General features: G+C 39.0%; 2 protein-coding genes across 3 annotated transcripts in view; both read right to left on the minus strand.

Annotated features, from left to right (window-relative positions):
- The window catches only part of drp2 (dystrophin related protein 2), a 139,616-nt gene extending 136,974 nt beyond the window's left edge, over window positions 1-2,642 (minus strand). For both annotated transcript variants that reach the window (XM_026917773.3, XM_026917772.3), the window contains exon 1: window positions 1,907-2,642. The gene's annotated coding sequence lies outside the window, so the exon portion shown is untranslated. The remainder of the gene's footprint in view (window positions 1-1,906) is intronic.
- Window positions 2,643-2,954: 312 nt separating this feature from the next.
- Window positions 2,955-17,460, minus strand: cenpi (centromere protein I). Its single transcript, XM_026917776.3, has 20 exons — window positions 17,133-17,460; window positions 14,415-14,552; window positions 14,158-14,276; window positions 13,957-14,064; window positions 13,817-13,865; window positions 13,676-13,722; window positions 13,410-13,499; window positions 13,182-13,313; window positions 12,260-12,385; window positions 10,056-10,176; window positions 9,800-9,894; window positions 9,027-9,144; window positions 8,589-8,653; window positions 7,687-7,796; window positions 6,588-6,723; window positions 6,271-6,395; window positions 5,946-5,994; window positions 5,369-5,587; window positions 3,655-3,696; window positions 2,955-3,498 (listed from the first exon to the last, which is right to left on the minus strand). The coding sequence occupies exons 1-20, from the start codon at window positions 17,296-17,298 to the stop codon at window positions 3,385-3,387; spliced, it is 2,169 nt and encodes a 722-aa protein (XP_026773577.3). The 5' UTR covers window positions 17,299-17,460; the 3' UTR covers window positions 2,955-3,384.
- Window positions 17,461-19,020: the final 1,560 nt, after the last annotated feature.

The following is a 19,020-nucleotide window of genomic DNA, read 5'->3' on the forward strand; positions in this document are numbered from 1 at the left end:
CATCTTTGGGAGCTCTTGCAGACACCAACTGTAAAATATCACCACTAAGAGTGTAATGAAAGAACGGGAAACTCAGTAGCAGTCCTAAGAAAAATGTGCAACATGTTCCTGCAAGGTGCACATCCTCAGAAACCATTTACTAACTGCTTCTAAAATTATGTCTGTTTGCAATAAAGCCACCAAAAAGTTTGTGCATCTGTAACTGCCTTTACAAATGAGGGAAAATTAAACAGTGAGGTGACAGTGTTATGTCAGAGATGTTCAGTTTGATCAGCTAAGCAAACTATTATTTGACCCATTGTTAGGCTATTTGTCTGCACTAGGGGCACTGGATTTTAGGCCAGACTACATATTTCTGTTCTTTCTTTGAAAACCGGCCTACATAGTTTCTTCAAGTTCATTCAAGTATTGTTGACTCTCAACTGCCAATTACGGGTTACTCTGAAAATTCACTATATAGTAGCCTATAAGTCAGCATAAGCATTTTTCTTTTCTTTTTTTTTTTTTTTTGCTTATAGCATGATAGCCTCTCGATTTAATTTTGTTTGAGGCTTTGTCGTTATTACTGTTGCCCTGCCCCATCAAAATCTTTGGTCACCAGTCACCTCTGTTTGGGCCTAAAGTGGTCCAAGCACGTGTTCTGTCCAGTTCATGTCTAAGATGCTCTCTCAAGTATTGCATGCAAGAAACTCCCCAAAGAGAAATGAGGAGTTTCTTGCATCCCCCAAAAAAATGGCCTCATCACTCATTTGATAGCTATCTTGGAACATGACGCAAAATGGTACAGAGTAAAAGCCAATTCCTTTCAAAACGCTCCTGTCACAACAGCTTCCTGAAGGTATGAAAGCACTGTCATGACGATTAGACAACACTACTAGTGGTATCCCAGTTAAATTATAGGGTGACTCCGTTTTATGCCATCAGAGGGAAATTATTCAGACTAGGCTAATCAGAATAGTGACTGCAGGGGAAGAGGTGCTGTGACAATGACAAACGTGTCTGTCACTCACTGATCCTGAATGTTAATAAAGCCAAAGGAGGCTTAGAGAATCACAATGAGGAACCGGAGTCGATGTGAAACATGACAGCAGATTTGTAAGAATTCACACCAGCCGGCTCAGAAGAGTTACTACTGAGGTTGTGGCTGGGGTCTACAGCATTGTTCGTAAGTAATCTTAACGAAATCACACTCCTCTCTTAGAATTCCTACGATTTTTGGGAGAAATAATCCAGTCGGCAGCCCAGGCTGGGGTCTGTATCATCTGTCTGGTCCAGTGTCGGTCTGAGCTGCTACAGGCACCAACATCTAATATGCTGATGGAGGAGGTCAAGAACACCAAGGGAGTCTTGGAGTAAACATAGCAATTCTGAGGGAAAGGATGCTGGGTCCTGATCAGCTGCAGTAACCGGCAAAAAGGACCTGTTGTGAAGAGGTTCACAACAAGGGATGTTAGGATTTAATTTACAAAATAACTAAACCAGGTTATCTCTCAAAAAAAAAAGTGGTGGACGTGTAGAAACCCGTATTTGCAGCAGCAGCAGTAGTGTGTGTGTGTGTGTGTGTGTGTTTCTGCACACAGCCCAGCTGGCGCGCGAAGCTTACAACGTGTCTGGCGACATCAATAAATTCACACTACATTTCCCAAATACAAGACCATCAGCCTGTACGTGCACTTAGCTGTTCTAACACATTACCGAAATAATAAAGTGAGACTCGTGTAAAAGCCTGACAGAGCTCAGATCGTGTCGGTTCCCGGCGGGAGGATGTTTAACACACACACCGAGCTGACTGTCGTCAGTCTCCCGTTTCCTTCAGCGCTCCGGATACTGACACAACATCCACACACGCTGATTTAACGCGTCCTGATGTAGTCAAATACACGGACTTACGCGGATAAAGTCTTACCTCCTCCACCAAGGTGAGTAAATGCCCCAGAGATGTCCGCTGATCTGCCCGTGCGCTAGAGATGACCTCCAAGACAGGCTGAAAGCTGGAGCTTGGACAGCATTAACACCATTTGCACACTGGCTTCAGCTCTGAGCATTGAGCTCTGAGGATTGAGCTCTGAGCATTGAGCTCTTCAGGTTTGTGCACAGTACCGGGAGCACGAGCAGTTGGGACTACACTACACGCTTCTCCTCTGAACTGCGCTGTTCAGCGCTATCTCGCTCCGGTAGCACCGAGAGGCGCGCGCACCAAACCCCTGAACACTGCCAGGGGAAACAGAGCTGTGCATTTCCGGAGCTCATTAGACAGCGCAGATAGAAACGGGAACAGGACTTAACATCATAAATACATCCAAGTTGATCAGTTGCAGGGCACAAGCTGGCACTATAGATGAAAAACTGCTTGTTAACATGAAAAAGAAGCAGAATGGAAATACTTATAGCCTGCTTTATTCTTAGACTGTTTAGTGAAGCTCTTCTATCACGTCCAGGCTGCCAATTAAAATCCATTAGAGATCATATACTCCCATTTTAATGGTTCCAACTAGCCATACCTCACCAACTTGGTTCACCTGGTTACTGATCGCCTAGAATTTCCACTAGACTATGAGTTTTAATGAATTTATGAAAGATTGTAGTTGAACAGATGGCAGTGGAGTGCAATGACAGACTGAAGACTAATGAACAATTCAGTAATATCCCTTCCTGTAGAGTGCATTTTAATTACAAACCTACCCTTTTACTGTTCATTCTGTTCTGGAACCTGTAATTATATCCTGGCAAAAGTATCTAAACTTTTGCACAAAAATAGCTTGATCAATACCGCTCTACAGCAGAGACTCTTTTTACTATGTGCATGGATTTTAATGGCAATGAAAGGTGAACTTGCATTGGTTTGATGGACATTAAACCTAAGAACTAAGGTTTTACACTTGTAACAGTGCATTACGCTTTCAAGGAGGAAAATATTGCAGTCAAAAAAGTAAAAGGAAAAAAAAAATCATGCATGGAAGTTCAAAACTTAACCATAATTCGTTGTTCAAACAAGAGTTCAAATGAAAACTGCACTGGTTAAACAGCATAAAATTGGAGCTTCATATGGTCAAATGAAAGTGCAGTTAAGCTTCATTAAGCACTGCACTGCAATCTTTCAGAGATTACATAAAAACGTACATGTGCAATGGGCGTTAGACAGCAGAAATAAAAATAATCAGAAGCTACAGATTGCAAAAAGACAAAAAATATATAGTTACAAACTCTCTTCTCAGACCCACGCAACAGAAATAATATACACTTTTATATACAGTTCCACTGTGGTTTCCTCCACGTCCTTCTGGAAAAGACCATAAAATATGTACATGACCTTTCAAACAAAGAATCATTGTCTCTGTGCAGCTTAGCAGGTAAGACGTGATCCTTGAGCGTCCTGACGCACAGCTAACTAGAGCTGGAGGAGCTGCTCTGTCCTGTGTTGACCTGGATGAAGTCATTTAGGCCATCAAATCCTTGGCAGAAAAGAAACTCCATATACCAGCTCCAGTATCTTCCAACCTTAACAGAAAACATACAAGTTACTCACTTACATGTGCAGACACACACACAGACAAACACACAGACATTCCAGCATTCAGACGCCTTAAATCTGATTCAAAGATAAAAACATTTAAATCTGCACCAGTGACCTTAATAAAATGGAAATGACAGTACCTTTATGGAGGCCAGGTCCACACAGGTCCTCTCTGGCCAGCACTGACAAAAAAAAACAAACAAAAAAAAAACATGAATATTCAATTCTACTCTCCTTTAAATCTCATTAGAACAGACCGGTTGGTGCAGTTTTTAGACCAAAGAAGGATCTTATTAAATATTCTAAAAAGGCAAGCTTATTTTAGCTCCTATAAATAATAAAATGAAAGCCCATATTAACACATTTTTCTTGACCGGGGTGGAAAATACTTCATTAACGTACACTATATGGCCAAAAGTTTGTGGACACCTGACCATCACACCCATGTGCTGGTTGAACATCCCTTTTTTTGTTTAGTTCCCTTCACTGGTATAACGAGCTCCACTCTTCTGGGAAGGCTTGCCACTAGATTTTGGAGCATGACTGTGGGGATTTGCTCATTCAGCCACAAGAGCATTAGTGAGGTCAGGTACTGATGTCGGGTGAGGAGGCCTGGGATGCAGCCAGGGTTCCAGTTCATCTCAGTGGTGTTCAGCGGGGTTGAGGTCAGGTCTTCCATGCAGGACACTTGAGTTCTTCCACTTCTTGGAAAACCATGTCTTCATTAAACTCGCTTTGTGCACAGGGGCACTGTCATGCTGGAACAGGTTTGGGCCTCTTAGTTCCAGTGAAAGGAATTTGTAATGCTACAGCATACAAAGACGTATGATACAATTGTGTGGTAATATTTGTGTAATACTTTTTAGAAGGCCATATAGTGTACTTCATTACTACATTTAAGTATTATTTTGGTATATTTATACTTTAATTGAGTACTGTTGACTAGTTGAGGATGAGCACCCCTGGCCCTGCCTCAGTAAACTGTTTCAATATGCTGGAGTAAGCAAAGATTTGCATAAAATGAGTTGTCTCTGTTGCCTCCCTGGAATGCATGATCTCCATCTAAATTTAAAAAAGGATGTTGAGGTACGTTTTGCTAATAAGAGATTGAATGGTTTCAGGCAGAACTGCATATCTGCTTTAAAACAAACAAACAAAAAAACAGCTAACAGTTTTTAAATAGTAGCATAACAAGTAATAAATGCTACTTTTCACATGAAAAACGTTAACTGTGTTTTAATTCAGTTAAAAACACTTACTTTTTACCTTTTATTACTTCAGTACATTATAAAATATATATATATATATATATATATATATATATTTTTTTTTTACTTTCACTTGAGTGCATTTTTGGCCAGATACTTCCACTTTTAATTAAGTAAGATTTTGACACACATTATGAATATTTTCACACAAGTATAAACTCTCAGTAGTCTGTCCACCTGTTGTCCACACAGTTAGTCATATGGTTCGTTATCTGAGTAAGGGATGGTCTCAGTCCACATCCGAGGATCTGGATTACTAAAATCTTTTCTAAATTTGGATGATAACTGTTTTATAGTGCAGGGAACAGGTATCAGGGAACATTCACTAATGCAGGTAAGTTTACACTAAGAATTGTATCCAATTTTATTTAAGCTGCAGGATTTCTTGATCACTTCCTGAGCCTTACGCATTGTGTAACTACTATAGCATTGAAATCGCTCGTTTACTCAATGTAATGTTAAATACTCAAAGAACAGTTAAATCCTGTACCATTAAATAAACACTCAATCTGCAGTTAAATCCTGCTATCTTTAGATTCAATGAATACTTTTTAATTTTTTTTCTCCACAAATGTCTATCACATACCTTCTGGTGAAACTCAATGGCATACTTGAAGAAGGCTGGATGGTGAACAAGATCAAAGCGGCTCCAGTACTTAGGTACCTTGCTCTGGATAAGCAGGTGCTCGTCAATCTCACTGTTTGTACCAGGCAAGAACGATTTGGAGTTCCACAGACAGCTCACCATGGCCACAAGCTGCTTATTAAAATCTTGGTATGTGGTTCGGCTTATGTGAAAGGTTTGCTGCAATTCAAGAAGATTACATAAATTTCTCTTCAGCAGGCACTGTGATCCTGTACTATGTGGCATATGTGGAATGCGGGTGTGCATAGTTTGAGGAAACTGATTATTTAGCTGACAGTACAAGAGGCATACATAAATGTCAAATGGTTGGCATATTTATTTTTTAGTTTGGTCAACTAAAACATTTATAAAATGAGTGTTAATGATTACCCTGGTCAGTTGGCCACAATCACATATTAGAATGAATGAGTACCGCATTAGAATGAATGAGCTACACATGTTTAGCTTAAAAATTTCACTGAAACTACAAAATAGAACACTGTAGTAATCACATACTTTCTTCACTAATTTTTATTACCTCATTTTGCTGCTCCTGTTTTTTTGCCAAAGTCAGATTTTTCCTGTATCTGAGGAGAAGAATAATGATGTTGGAAGAGTAACATGTTAAGACCCATTTGCAATAACTGAAAAAACCAATAGCAAAACTACTCTTTCCAGTGACATCATCTCCTGTTGTGCGTGTGCACATCATCGCCCCAATACTTTCTGTAGTGTACGGCATCCTACCACTAAATTATACCCAGTTTTGCATTATGGAGCATGCTTGCTTGTTAATGGCATTCACGTTGATTTCAGCTAATTCCAATTAACTGTTGCTGCCCAACATATAAATCACAGCTTACCTGTACATGATGTAACCCAATCGATCCACAGTGAGTGAGTCTGTGGCAAGAAGAGCTGGATAAAACACACCGGCTGGGGGCATGATAACTAGAGGCAAGCCGTACTTCACCAACATGTCACATACCTAGAGACAAGACCATAGAGGACACAATTTTATTTTGTATATTATGTCGAGAAAATGACATACAAGTAAGAACTGTACGTTACAATTCAACTGACATTACTATCTGACTTTCACATTACAATGGGTTTTCTTTTCATATATCAAACTCCAAAACATATCCGAGTTCATAAAAACTAAACAAGACTGCATTACCGTCTCGTAGAAGTTGAGTGTATGGTTGAGGAGTAGAATGTGGCAGTTCTCCAGACGCAGTCCCTCAGTAGCCAGAAGTCCCACAAAGCTCACAAGCTCTGTGACTGTATCTATAAACCCGGACAGGGTCATAGTTCTGCAGAAAATGTTTAATATTTTTAAAGAAATGTTATCATTTTACTAGTTTTTTTTACAGTAGAGAATGAAATAGACACACAAAGGTATTCCGTGCAGCTTGCACCATACATACTCAAAACAAGCAGGCCCAAAGCTGGACTGAAATAATGGAGATATCATTGATGTGTGCCCTATAAAAGTATTTAAATGCACTTTTAGCACTGCTCTTAATTCATCTTTAAGCAGTACAGACAACCAAACCAGCAGGCAGTGCAAGCCAATATACTAGCTTTTCCACCATTCACCGCCATTACACCTGATTCCACAGAGCACTTTCAAGGTATAGCAAGTTCAAACAAGGCTTGACCATGATTAATACTGCCTGCCTTTTTCTTCTTTTTCAGGGTAAAAGCAGTCAAGACAAAAAGCTTCCACAAATAAGTATTTAATTTCTCAGGACAGCTTTAAATGGATAACACTTAAAGAGAGCACAGATCATTTACAAGTAGCATCTCTGGGTAACAATGCAACCTATATAACCTGTGTGAAGCGTTCTTTTTCTCCCCTCGAGTCTATTTTCTGCAACCAAAAAAATTACCCAGGTGGTTCTGGTGCTAAATCTTCTACTAATTTATTCTAAATGAGGCAGAAGCATCACAGTGATATGAAGTATATACAGTATTTGCATAGGGTCAAACAGGAGACAAACGTAGCAACTTGATACTGAGCATAACACCAGACCAATACTGGCTTCTACATCGGATCAGTATCAGACTGGATTTGATGTATTTTCACATCCCATGACATTTTATAGAAATGCATGCCCTGAACATACTGTTTATGATTATGACATTAAAGTACGCAGACACAACTATGAGGATGTCACTACCAGGTTAGTATTAACCGAGAGTCACAGGTCTGATAAGTATTGATTTGAAAATAGGATCATTGAATTTCTAAAAATAACTTCAGAGATGCTCACATTGTACTGCTGTTGACGACGCTGAGGTCTAGGCACTCCATGAGAGGGTTGACAGAATGCCAGGTCAGCCATTTAAGCAGCATACTGTTCAGACACTCAATGACACTGCACTGTGGGGAGGACATGAAGCAAGAACACACAGTTACAGCTAGTGAAGAATTAAAATCTTCTTAGGTACTACAAACATAATGCCATAAATACAATATAATTTAAATAAATATGCTACACTCAAAAAAGAGGATTTACACCTCTCTATCTCATATATATATATATATATATATATATATATATATATATATATATATATATATATATATATTAATTACACACACACACATATATATATAAAATGTACAGACACACAATATGGCCAAAAGTTTGTGGACACCTGCCCATCACATCCATATGTGGGCCTTCCCCAGACTGTTGGCACAAAGCTGGAAGTACACAATTTTATAGGATGTATTTGTATGCTATAGCATTACAGTTTCCTTTCACTGGAACTAAGAGGGCCAAACATGTTCCAGCACGAAATTGCCCCTGTGCACAAAGCAACATGGCTTGCCAAGGCTGATGTGGAAGAAGTCAAGTGGCCTGCAAACAGCCCTGAGCTCAACCCCACTGAACACCTTTGAGATGACTCGTCTGACATCAGTTCCCAACCTCACTAATGTTCTTGTGGCTAAATGAACAAATCCCCACAACCACATTCTAAAATCTAGTGGAAAGCCTTCCCAGACAACAGCAAAGGTGGACTAAATCTGCAGTGGGATGTTCAAAAGGCACGTATGGATGTAATGGTCAGGTGTCCACAAACCTGGCCCAATATTTTGATTTCTGTAGAAAGCAACACAACTGAAATTCTAAATGAATAGGAAGAAAGCACAAAATCAGACACTCACCTTAAAGAACACATTAGAGGTGAAGTAGAGTTGAATCAGTGGCTCAAAGACAAGCATTCTGATATCTGTGGATATTGAAGTAAAATCACATAATGGTCACAGTATACTAGAACTGCACTAAAATTCATTTTAAAGGCAAGGAATCAGCAAATATTTTCCTTGAACAGTTTCCCAGCTTTGTTCCAAACCAGCCCACTGCAGTGAGAATGCACTAGCAGAAGGAAACTTTTCATATTTATACACTGAGCCAAAGCTGGTATTTAAAAGTCAAACCTCTTAAATTCAGGTTTGTTGGAACCACTACAGAGGGTGCATTTTAAAGGCTGTATAATTATTTTAATCATCCAGTTACAAAGTATGACCTGCAGTCAAAAGCTAAAAATATACAATAAAAGCTGAGGGGAGCAAGCTTGGGAAGAGCAACAGAGTTGTACTCACAATGGCTGGACATCAGGGGGATGTGGCTGAGAAGATCCAAAATCTGGGAGCGCAGCAGTGAGCCATCCCACACGCTCAGGAACTTGTAGAGAAAACTCTCTGTGCTGAAGAATCCCTCCTGAAAAACACAGGAGGTAATACAAGTTTAAACACAAGCCTTGGGGAGATTTGATTAATTCGCACCATAGGGGCTATCCATCCTTACATAGTCTTACAGGAGCACCAGGAGAAATAAAAGGGAGGAGTTGGTGGCAAAAGGTGGCCTAGAAGACAAGAGTTTGTGCTTTTATCTAAAAACATCAACACAATTGACCTGACAACAGCACATTTGACTTGAAACAATAAAAGGGATTAATTTATGAATTTAAAATTTAAAATTGATATCCAGATTTCTGTAAATTTGTGACAATATCCATTGTTAAAAGTGCTATATAAATAAACTTGAATTGAACTGAAGGCCATGCCCAAGCTTCAAGGACAAACCAAAATATAGCTGGGCCACTATTCAACTGCTTTTATGCAAAAATTCAAAACACTAAAAATCTAAGTGTAAGAATTCCTACAACAAACCTGAATGCCATTGGAACAATGACTAGTCTTTGTTTTATTACATAGTAGAGAGCCTTCTTCAGAATAATCTCTTAACAATAGTTGACGGAAAACCAGTGCCATTTTGTAAATTTGCAAAACATCTGGCTAGAAACATTAGTAATTTAGCAATTTTAATTTTAGAGCATGCGTTTAGCAGGAATGTCCATCCTGTTTAGACTCACCTGGAGAAACTGTTGCGAGGAGAGGATGGTACTCAGGAATGCAGATGCCTCGGAAAGGCTGTCTGAGCCCCCATCTTCAGGACATAGCAAAAACTCTATCCCATAGACAATGAGAGAAGAAAAACACATCACTTAATCCAGTTTATTTCAGGGTAAAACAGACACAGGACAGATCACAACAGAAGAGCCAGTTGAAAAAAGGAACAAAAGTACTTCATTAGCATTATGCATATTATAAAGGTTTGGGGATTTTTACCCTCCTGAAGGGAGTGCCCGAGCCAGAAGTTAAGGCGCAGGAATGCAGACTCATCCTGTACACAGTCCAGGTAGTGCAGGGCTAAAGAGGATCCGAGCAAAGAGCCCATTTGGGCCGGCAGCTGAAACAGAAGAAATGCTCTATGCTCATAAAGAAAATCTAATTTCGTATGTTTCCACTAGTCATGTGCCAGTATTCATCATATGTGATAAAGTTATGCTATGTGCCCAACCTTTTCTTAATTCATAAGATCACAATATCTTGCAAAATGTCAAGATTTGTTGATAACAGATGTATAACATTAACTGTTTTAAATGAAGTTATGTTTGCTATACATAATGCCACATTTGAATTCCAATTATTAAATTAAATAATTTCATCAAATTAAACAAACAGGAAAGCCTAGTTTCCACCGCAGAAGCTATAACATACCCAACATCTGTCATAAGGAATAGCAAACAATAAAGTCATGTCTGGTTCTCTTCAGAACTGCTGAGCTGCAGGGGATGGAGATAGCACTCCAATAGTCACAGATTGTTGCCAGTAACAGATTGTTGATAGAAATGACTCAATCTATTCATAATTAAGAAGCAAGAGTATCTTGTACTCTTTTGAGGACTGACTGGTGTAATACTGAGGGAGTCCATTCCAAAATTAGTGAAGAAATCAGTGATCCTCTACTGAAACTGTGCTGTACTCTAGTGCTAATAGTGTATAATGGACTCATCCCTTTAGTTTAGTCTATCCTTCCTTTGCTAAACTCTCTGCCCCAAATCACAATATATGATTTGGGGCATCTTTGGCATCTAATGCAACAATTCACAGGCCTCTGAAGCCAGCCTACTAAGGTTTGTAATATGTTTATTAATAAGGTACACACCTTAAGTGACCTTGCTGTAAATGTTGTGATCCCTATTTTATTTCCATCATTAAAAAAATGCCTTAATATAAAAAGTGAGAAAATTATAATATAGACAAGTATCATATACAGATACTATATCACAAATGATAGTAATGCAGAGGTTTCCACAGTACCGTGATATTAGAGCTCCACCATGAGACAAAAAAACCAAACTGCTGTTTAGATAAATCTGAGGGCATGCTTCCCTTTAGCTAAGCTTCTATCTGCAGGGTGTAGAATTAGTTCAGAATTCTTTAATATTTCTATATTAATATATCAATAAAATAAAATAACATTTCCACAACTTCCCTATATGACACCTCTGTGCAGAACAAGGAATTTCATTTACTGTTGTCTCACTTTTAGTGCCCCTATTCTCCTCCTAGACAACAAACTAGTGACGCACCAAATGAACACCTAGGTCAAACCAAAGCCAAAAATAAAGTGTCAGATTATTTGTCCTCAGTTACTTTTTCATACCATTTTTCCAAAGAATGACAGTAAATGTAACAGCTTTTAATGGTATTTTGGCAGAGATGAGTCAAACTAACTTTGCCCTCTTTTGATCAGTCAAACTAATTTTTTAAATTCAAACTTAAAATCTATATATAGTCCCATTGCAGGAATTGTTCTGGCTTGAAGAGCCCTGTCAGCTGCCTTTTTCCTATTAGTAGTACTAACTGTTCCTACTATTGATCATTAGTCCACTAATTCAATCTGCATTTAATTTATAATTTTATTTCAATTCAGTAGCACGAACAGCAATTGCCTGGTGTAACAGTAATGTGCTAATTTGCTAAACTGATCTTAAATAACAGTAAAACATGGCTAACCTGTATTGGTTAGCGTTTATTTTATCACATGTAACAATGGAGAGTAGGTACACTATATATTTAGTATCAGCTTTCTCATCTTAGTTAGATTTCTTCATTCAAAAGTAAGCACAGTGGAGAAGACCTACATCACACAATTATAGTCTATTTAAAAGAATTGTGTTGTCTTTGCACACTTCTTTTCACTTGCTGCTACTCTTATTTAGAATTATACTTTAAAGGAACAGTACAGGGAGAAAGCCTTTGTGCACTCTAGTAGGTTACATTTTACATGATTAAAACTATTACTTTATTAATAGTTAAATTACTTTATTTAAAAAATATATAGGACCAATTAAGAGTTGCAATATCAGTAGGTTAATATTAGCAGACAGATCTGAACTATTGTCACAAACATCAGGTATGCAAGGATTGTTAAAAATGGTCATGGTACTAATGCAAAGATGAGCAGGGCATTTCTGCAGTGTTACCTCTATGTTGTGAATGTTTTGCAGCAGCTGGGTGAAAGATCGCAACTCCTGTAGACGGAAAACTTTCCTCTCAGAGTTAGTGTCAAATGCCGAGTTCAAGCCAGGAACCTCCAGATGATGGAGTTTCTATAAATGGTCATAGAGACAGATCACAATATACATATAGAATCAAGTGGTTTAAACAGTGGCTTAAACATTAAGGGTTTTCTATTAAGTTAAGCTAAGAATTTTTTTTTTAAACTGCATAATTTATATCAGTTAAAGCCCTGTATTTCCCTTTTCACATCGTATGGCCAATCATCAACCTCTGTCAACTACATACATGTACCACTTTAAGAACACACTTTAATATTTTTATATTTAATTAGAAGACACATAAAATGACATATCTATAAAAAATGTAAATGAACCAAATCATTCAGACTCCTCTCATCAGCAAGGTGTTTCAGTCTGCAGGCCCTCTGCTCACAGGATATTTTTTGTTTTTCACTCCATTCTGTAAACTCTAGAGAATGCTGTGCGGGAAATTCCCAGGAGATCAGCGGTTTATGAAATACTCAAAACAGCCCATCAAAATTAAGTGAAGCTCTTGTCCTGTATCTGCATGATTTTTTGCATTGCACTGCTGCCACATGATTGGCTGATTAGAAAACTGCATGAATGTAAAGTTGTACAGGTATTCCTAATAAAGTGGACAGTGAGTGTATAAGGAACTGCATGTGCCAGCAGAATTCCACTCAGTGACTAAAAGTAGAATGTATTCCAAGGGTGGGGAAATCACTAGTTTGGGCACGTGGAACCAGCAGATACTGGATCCAGGCTATTAGTATTTTACAGGTAGTCTATTCAGTATCAGCAGCTCTTTCATCCAATCTAACCACCAGGTGGAAAAACAAGCTCCCTGCTTTTTTGCACATCTTACCCTTTTTCTGGAAGTGGATTTGCCTTTCAGCTCCACACTGAGATTAAGGTCAGCCATAACTTCAGGCCTGTTCTTCTTCTGGACAGAGCTCAGAGCTGCTTTCCAAGTGGAATTGTAGTTCTTGAAGCCAGTCTGAAACCACGCAGATAAGCAAGCTGGTATGTCAGATATGAATACTCCTGCAGTAAACAGAGGTATATTGCCACTTTTTAAAATGGATACACTCACCCTCATTCTTGATGGCACAGAGAGTGTCACCAGCTCTGGCCGAAAGACTTTGTACACAGCAAGCAGCTGCATGAGGAAGGGCTGCCTGCCCTGTTGGGAGACAGAGCACAGAAAGGGTAGCATTGGCAAAAAAAACGGTGTACAAATAATCCAATACTCTTTCTAAATCATCCTTTAGTTCAGTTTAGCAACCTTTAAAAAAAAAATACCAACTGAGCAACTTGCTTAATGAGATCTCAGAATAGGTGGAAAAGTAATGCCTTTACCATTTTGGTCTGAATATCCATCAGTTTTCTCACTCTGTATGGCTGCACTGTGGAAAACAGCAAAATAGGGCACTGTGTCTGATACAAGAGTGTATATGGCAACAAACTGCTTTACTTATTTCATTAATTACAAAGACTTACCATGTTCTTTCATTGTTAAAAGGTACAACAAGTGGCAGATGAAAGGACACTGAAACAAACAATTACTCATTAGCCTGCTCATCAACGATTTGCACTAGCAAATTATATGGGCAATATCTGAATTGTTTTAATGAACATACCAGATTTTCTTCAGTCACAAAGCTGAAAATAAAGCCATAGATGGATCTCAGCTGGTCTTTGCAGTCAATAAGGTCAAAAACAGTAAGAACCCAGCGGAGAAAAAGGACCTTGAAAAGAACATTAAAACCCAGTTATGTTTTCTGAGCAATGAATAATATGTAAACATGACTGAACCAAAGGCTGCATGCATAGATTTTTACCTGAGCATTAATTGTCATTTTCCCCATGCACAGCCATGACACACATCGTACAATGGCTTCCTGAGGCACTACTGAAGCAGGTATCAAAAACTTCAAAATCCGCAAACAGGTCACACCCCCTGTGTAGTGATAAGAACAGTTTAGACACTAACACAACCATTGCTCTGTGTAAGAACGTTGCTTATTTGTTAGATGAGTTTTAATTGCAAGTTGAGCACTCTGCTACAAAGACCAACATCACGGAAGAATGCTCTTACCTGCACGGAGGCTTAGTGCCAAGTCCAGAAGCATTGAGATAGCATCTGGTGGAAGACCATGACAGAGAGCAACAGTCTCCACCACAACCAAGTTCCTTTCTAGTTCATCATTGCCTCTTACAACTGTGCCTTCCTGCACTGTAGAAGACAAATAAAAACTCATTCACATGGGAACAAAAATATTGCCTTAACCATTTAGGAATTACAGCCATTTTTTCAGAGTCCCTCCATTTTCACAGGCTCAAAAGTAATTGGACAAACTAACATAATTATAACTAAAGCTACAAGCAGCAATTCTGGGGGCCAAGAACCCAGACTGTGAGATGCACATTCACAGACATGCTACGACCACCCTAGACAGAAGAAGAGGAAAGTGCAGAAGAATAATAAGAAAAGGCAGAATAACAATAGGGTGTCTACACACCTTCAGTGCTTGGCCCCTAAATATAAGGATTATTTTTAATATTTGGATGTAAATCTTTGCAGTCAATGACTGCCTGAAGTCTGGAACCCATGGACATCACCAAATGCTGAGTTTCCACCCTTGAGATGCTTTGCCAGCCCTTTACTGCGGCCGCCTTCAGTTGCTGCTTGTTTGTGGGTCTTTCTGCCTTTAGTCTTGTCTTCAGTAAGTGAAAAGCACGCTCAATTGGGTTGAGGTCAGGCGACTGACTCTGCCATTTAAGAACACTTAATTTCTTTGCCTTAAGAAGCTCTTGGGTTTTGGGTCATTATCCATCTGTACTGTGAAGCACCGTCCTATCAGTTTTACAGTATTTGACTGAATCTGAGCAGAAAGTATAGCTATATACACTTTCATCTTGCTACTTCTATTATATATTTTTAATTAATATGTATTATATATACTTAAATATATGTAATTAATATATGTGTGTCTGTGTGTGTATATATATACATACGTACGTACATACACATACACACACACACACACACACACACACACACACACACACACACACACAGATCAGCCACAACATTAAAAGTACTGACAGGTGAAGAGAATAACATTGATTATCTCATTACAATGGCAGCTGTAAAGGGGTGGGATATATTAGGCAGCAAGTGAACAGTCAGTTCTCAATGTTGATGTGTTGCAAGCAGGAAAAATGGGTAAGCGTAAGAATCTGAGTGACTTTGACAAGGGCCAAATTTTGATGGCTAGACGACTGGGTCAGAGCATCTCCAAAACTGCAGGTCTTGTGGGGTGTTCCCGGTATGCAGTGGTTAGAACCTACCAAAAGTGGTCCAAGGAAGGACAAGGTGACAGGGTCATGGGCGCCCAAGGTTCACCGATGCGTGTGGGGAGAGAAGACTAGCCCATCTGGTCCAATCCCACAGAAGAGCTACTATAGCACAAACTGCTGAAGAAGTTAATGCTGGCTATGATAAAAAGGTCAGAACACACAGTGCATCGCAGTTTGCTGCGTAAGGGGCTGTGTAGCCGCAGACAGGTCAGAGTGCCCATGCTGACCTCTGTCCACCTCCGAAAGCCATGGGCATCATGATCTGGACCATGGAGCAATGGAAGAAGGTGACCTGGTCTGATGAATCATGCTTTCATTTACATCATGTGGACGGCCGGGTGTGTTGTTTACCTGGGGAAGAGATGGCACCAGGATGCGCAATGGGAAGAAGGTAAGCAGGTGGAGGCAGTGTGATGCTCTGGGCAATGTTCTGCTGGGAAACCTTGGGTCCTGGCATCCATGTGGATGCTATTTTGACACGTACCACCTACCTAAACATTGTTGCAGACCAAGTACACCCCTTCAAGGCAACGGTATTCCCTGATAGCAGTGACCTCTTTCAGCAGGATAATGTGCCCTGCCACACTGCAAAAATTGTTCAAGAATGGTTTGAGGAATATGAGAAAGAGTTAAATGTGTAAGTTGGACATTACAAGTTGCGAAACGGAGTCAAACGCAGCATAATTTTCATCCCCATTATACCCCATCAATCAGTGGAAGCAAACACCATAAGACCCCAGCTGACCAGATATTATTTAGATGGAGGATTCTCAGCATAGCAGTGACAATGGTATAGTGTTCACAGAACAGCAGCTTTGCTTGGGATTTTAAACACTGTGTTTTTACTGACCACCTACCAGGCTGGCACACACTTCTGGTTTACAGATAGAGAGTACAGTTTATCTTTTTCTATGCAAAATGTTTGTTAATCATCTTCTACCCCTCATCAATATCCCTTTGTGACCACAAGATAGCTGTTGGCTAAATTCTGGTCAGTCTCAAACCAGAAATCATACTCATGCCTCTGAAATCACACACACACACACACACACACACACACTGTGGTGGCCTTTTTCCATTAAATGACCGACAACAGCAGAGTACAAACATACTTTATATATCTATACGGTACATAGTTCATTTTAACTCTCAATGGGTCAAAGAGGGGAAAAAGCTGATGAATGCAAGCCTTAGGTAATAATTTACTTCAAGCACAAACTAGCTAACTTCTTCAGCTAGAAAGCAAATTGTTACATTTACATACGCTTGCTAACTAGTCAATAACGCTAGCCCGGCTGTGCTAACTAGCCAGATAGTTTCTAATACCGCCACACGGTTAGTTGAATAATTCATTTGTCCTCATTTGTTTGTTTGTTTGTTTAGCACATTTCGGCTTAGAGACGTTAGAAAGCCCCGTTAGCGTCATCTCCTGTTAGCTACGCAGCTTACTTACCGTTTGAAAGATAACTCAGCGCCAGCTGAAACTGGTTGGTCTCGCCCTTCTTTCTCACATTTTCTGCCACACGTAAACTCCTACTGTTCAAACCAGAGCTGGAAGACTCTAATAATTCTCTGGATGCATCCGAAGCCAAGCCAGGCAGATTAGAGACATTCGCCATTGTTATGCGCTACATAATTCTGTCTTTCCGCGACACTGTTTTGCACTCGGATTCAAATAAAACTCGAATTATCCGCGCGACCGTTTGGGCATGCGCAGTTGAAAACTTCCGGTTTTGCTCAGTTATGCCACCCAGTGGTAAAAGCGCCTCATCACCCCCTGACCTGTGTGTATTGTTCACATGAAAACGCACACATGCCTCCTGACGCCACAGCGTGCGTTAACTCAAGCTCCGTGCTGCCACGCGTGGAAAAATCCCCATCAGTATCTCGTTATAACGAGAAAATCATCGCGTTGTTACGACACATAAGAAAAGGTCCAGCAGTTCTGAGCTCGCGCCTGTAGATGGCACATGAAGCACTAACACCACAATTCCAGTGTTATAGCGTCTTACACCATCAGCTCCTCACTCTCAAAACGTCTCCAACATCTGATAAAGGAATATAAAACTAAGTGTAATATACTATCATAAAAACTTTATATGAGGAACTTTTGCTGTAGGGTTTTTAATTAAGGACCCTTTGAACTTGTTTCCTATGCCATTATTTCATAACTATCAAACTATACATACATACATTATATATATATAAATAAAACTAAATCTAGCACTTTATCAAAATACCCAGTGAGTAGGAAATTAACTGTAGGACTTAAATAATGTCTCTGTGAACCTGGCATGTGAGACTATTAGATGTAGGCAAATTGTAGCTACTTTCTAATCATTTTCTATTATTTCTCAAAATGTATCAAAAATCTGACAAATGCATATGAAACTACCTGTAATATGCTATCAGATACTTGATAAGAAGAATTTTTACTGTAGGAGTTTTAAAATAATTGCCTTGTGAACTGTGCCTATGAGACTACACAGGCAAAATGCACTGTCATCTTACTTCCTGTACCATAATCTCCTTATAATCTAAACATCTATATTATGAGGTTTAAAAGTTTATCATGTTAAAGGAAATTGATGAACAGTGATATTTATATTTACAGCATTTGGCAGATGCCCTTGCCCTTGTCTCGATCAAAAACACAATCTTCAAGCTTGTTCACCAGGTCAGGAACTAAGAGTACCATCAATCTGAAAAACACAAGACAAAGCGTTCATATATATATATATATATATATATATATATATATATATATATATATATATATATATATATATATATATATATGCAAAGGTCTTAGGCACCCTTTTTTTTTTAGTACTAACTTGTTATAGATTTTTATTTTATGACTACTACATTATTGATTCAGTGCAAAAACATTTTAGAATTCCAAACATTAGTTTTCCAGCACAAAATTAAATCTTACAGAAAAATGTTTGTATGTCAGTAAAGAAAGCAGGATATTACATAAGAGACACTTTTCAGACAAAAAAACGTAATGAAGGCTGCTGGGTTTTGCTGCAAAAATAAGAAGCATGTGTGACAAAGTCTCCAGAAGAACTCTGGCTGCTTCTGCAATATGCTCAGTAACACTTACCAGCAAATTTCCTTATAAAACTGCACACATTGTACCTGAGACTACTATTTTTTTTTAAAGCAAAGGATCGTCACACCAAATATTGACTTTGTTTCATTTATTACTGTTTACTGCTCTTTATAGTATTTTTTAAATGTAGAAACATTTAATTTCATTATTTTTGAAGGCATCTTTGCTCTACAGCATTTCTTTGCATGTGCCTAAGACCTTTGCACAGTACTGTGTTAGTGCA

The sequence above is a fragment of the Pangasianodon hypophthalmus genome, chromosome 7 (assembly GCF_027358585.1).
Source record: "Pangasianodon hypophthalmus isolate fPanHyp1 chromosome 7, fPanHyp1.pri, whole genome shotgun sequence".
Classification (NCBI taxonomy): Eukaryota; Metazoa; Chordata; class Actinopteri; order Siluriformes; family Pangasiidae; genus Pangasianodon; species Pangasianodon hypophthalmus.

Bases quoted from the DNA above. Each gene is read 5' to 3' on its own strand.
- cenpi (XM_026917776.3), bottom strand. From the start codon at position 17,298: ATGGCGAATGTCTCTAATCTGCCTGGCTTGGCTTCGGATGCATCCAGA. The intron at 13,866-13,956 runs GTATGTTCATTA...TGTTTGTTTCAG, and splicing joins TTGTGACTGAAGAAAATCTG to TGTCCTTTCATCTGCCACTT. The intron at 9,895-10,055 runs GTAAAAATCCCC...TCTATGGGATAG, and splicing joins CGGGCACTCCCTTCAGGAGG to AGTTTTTGCTATGTCCTGAA.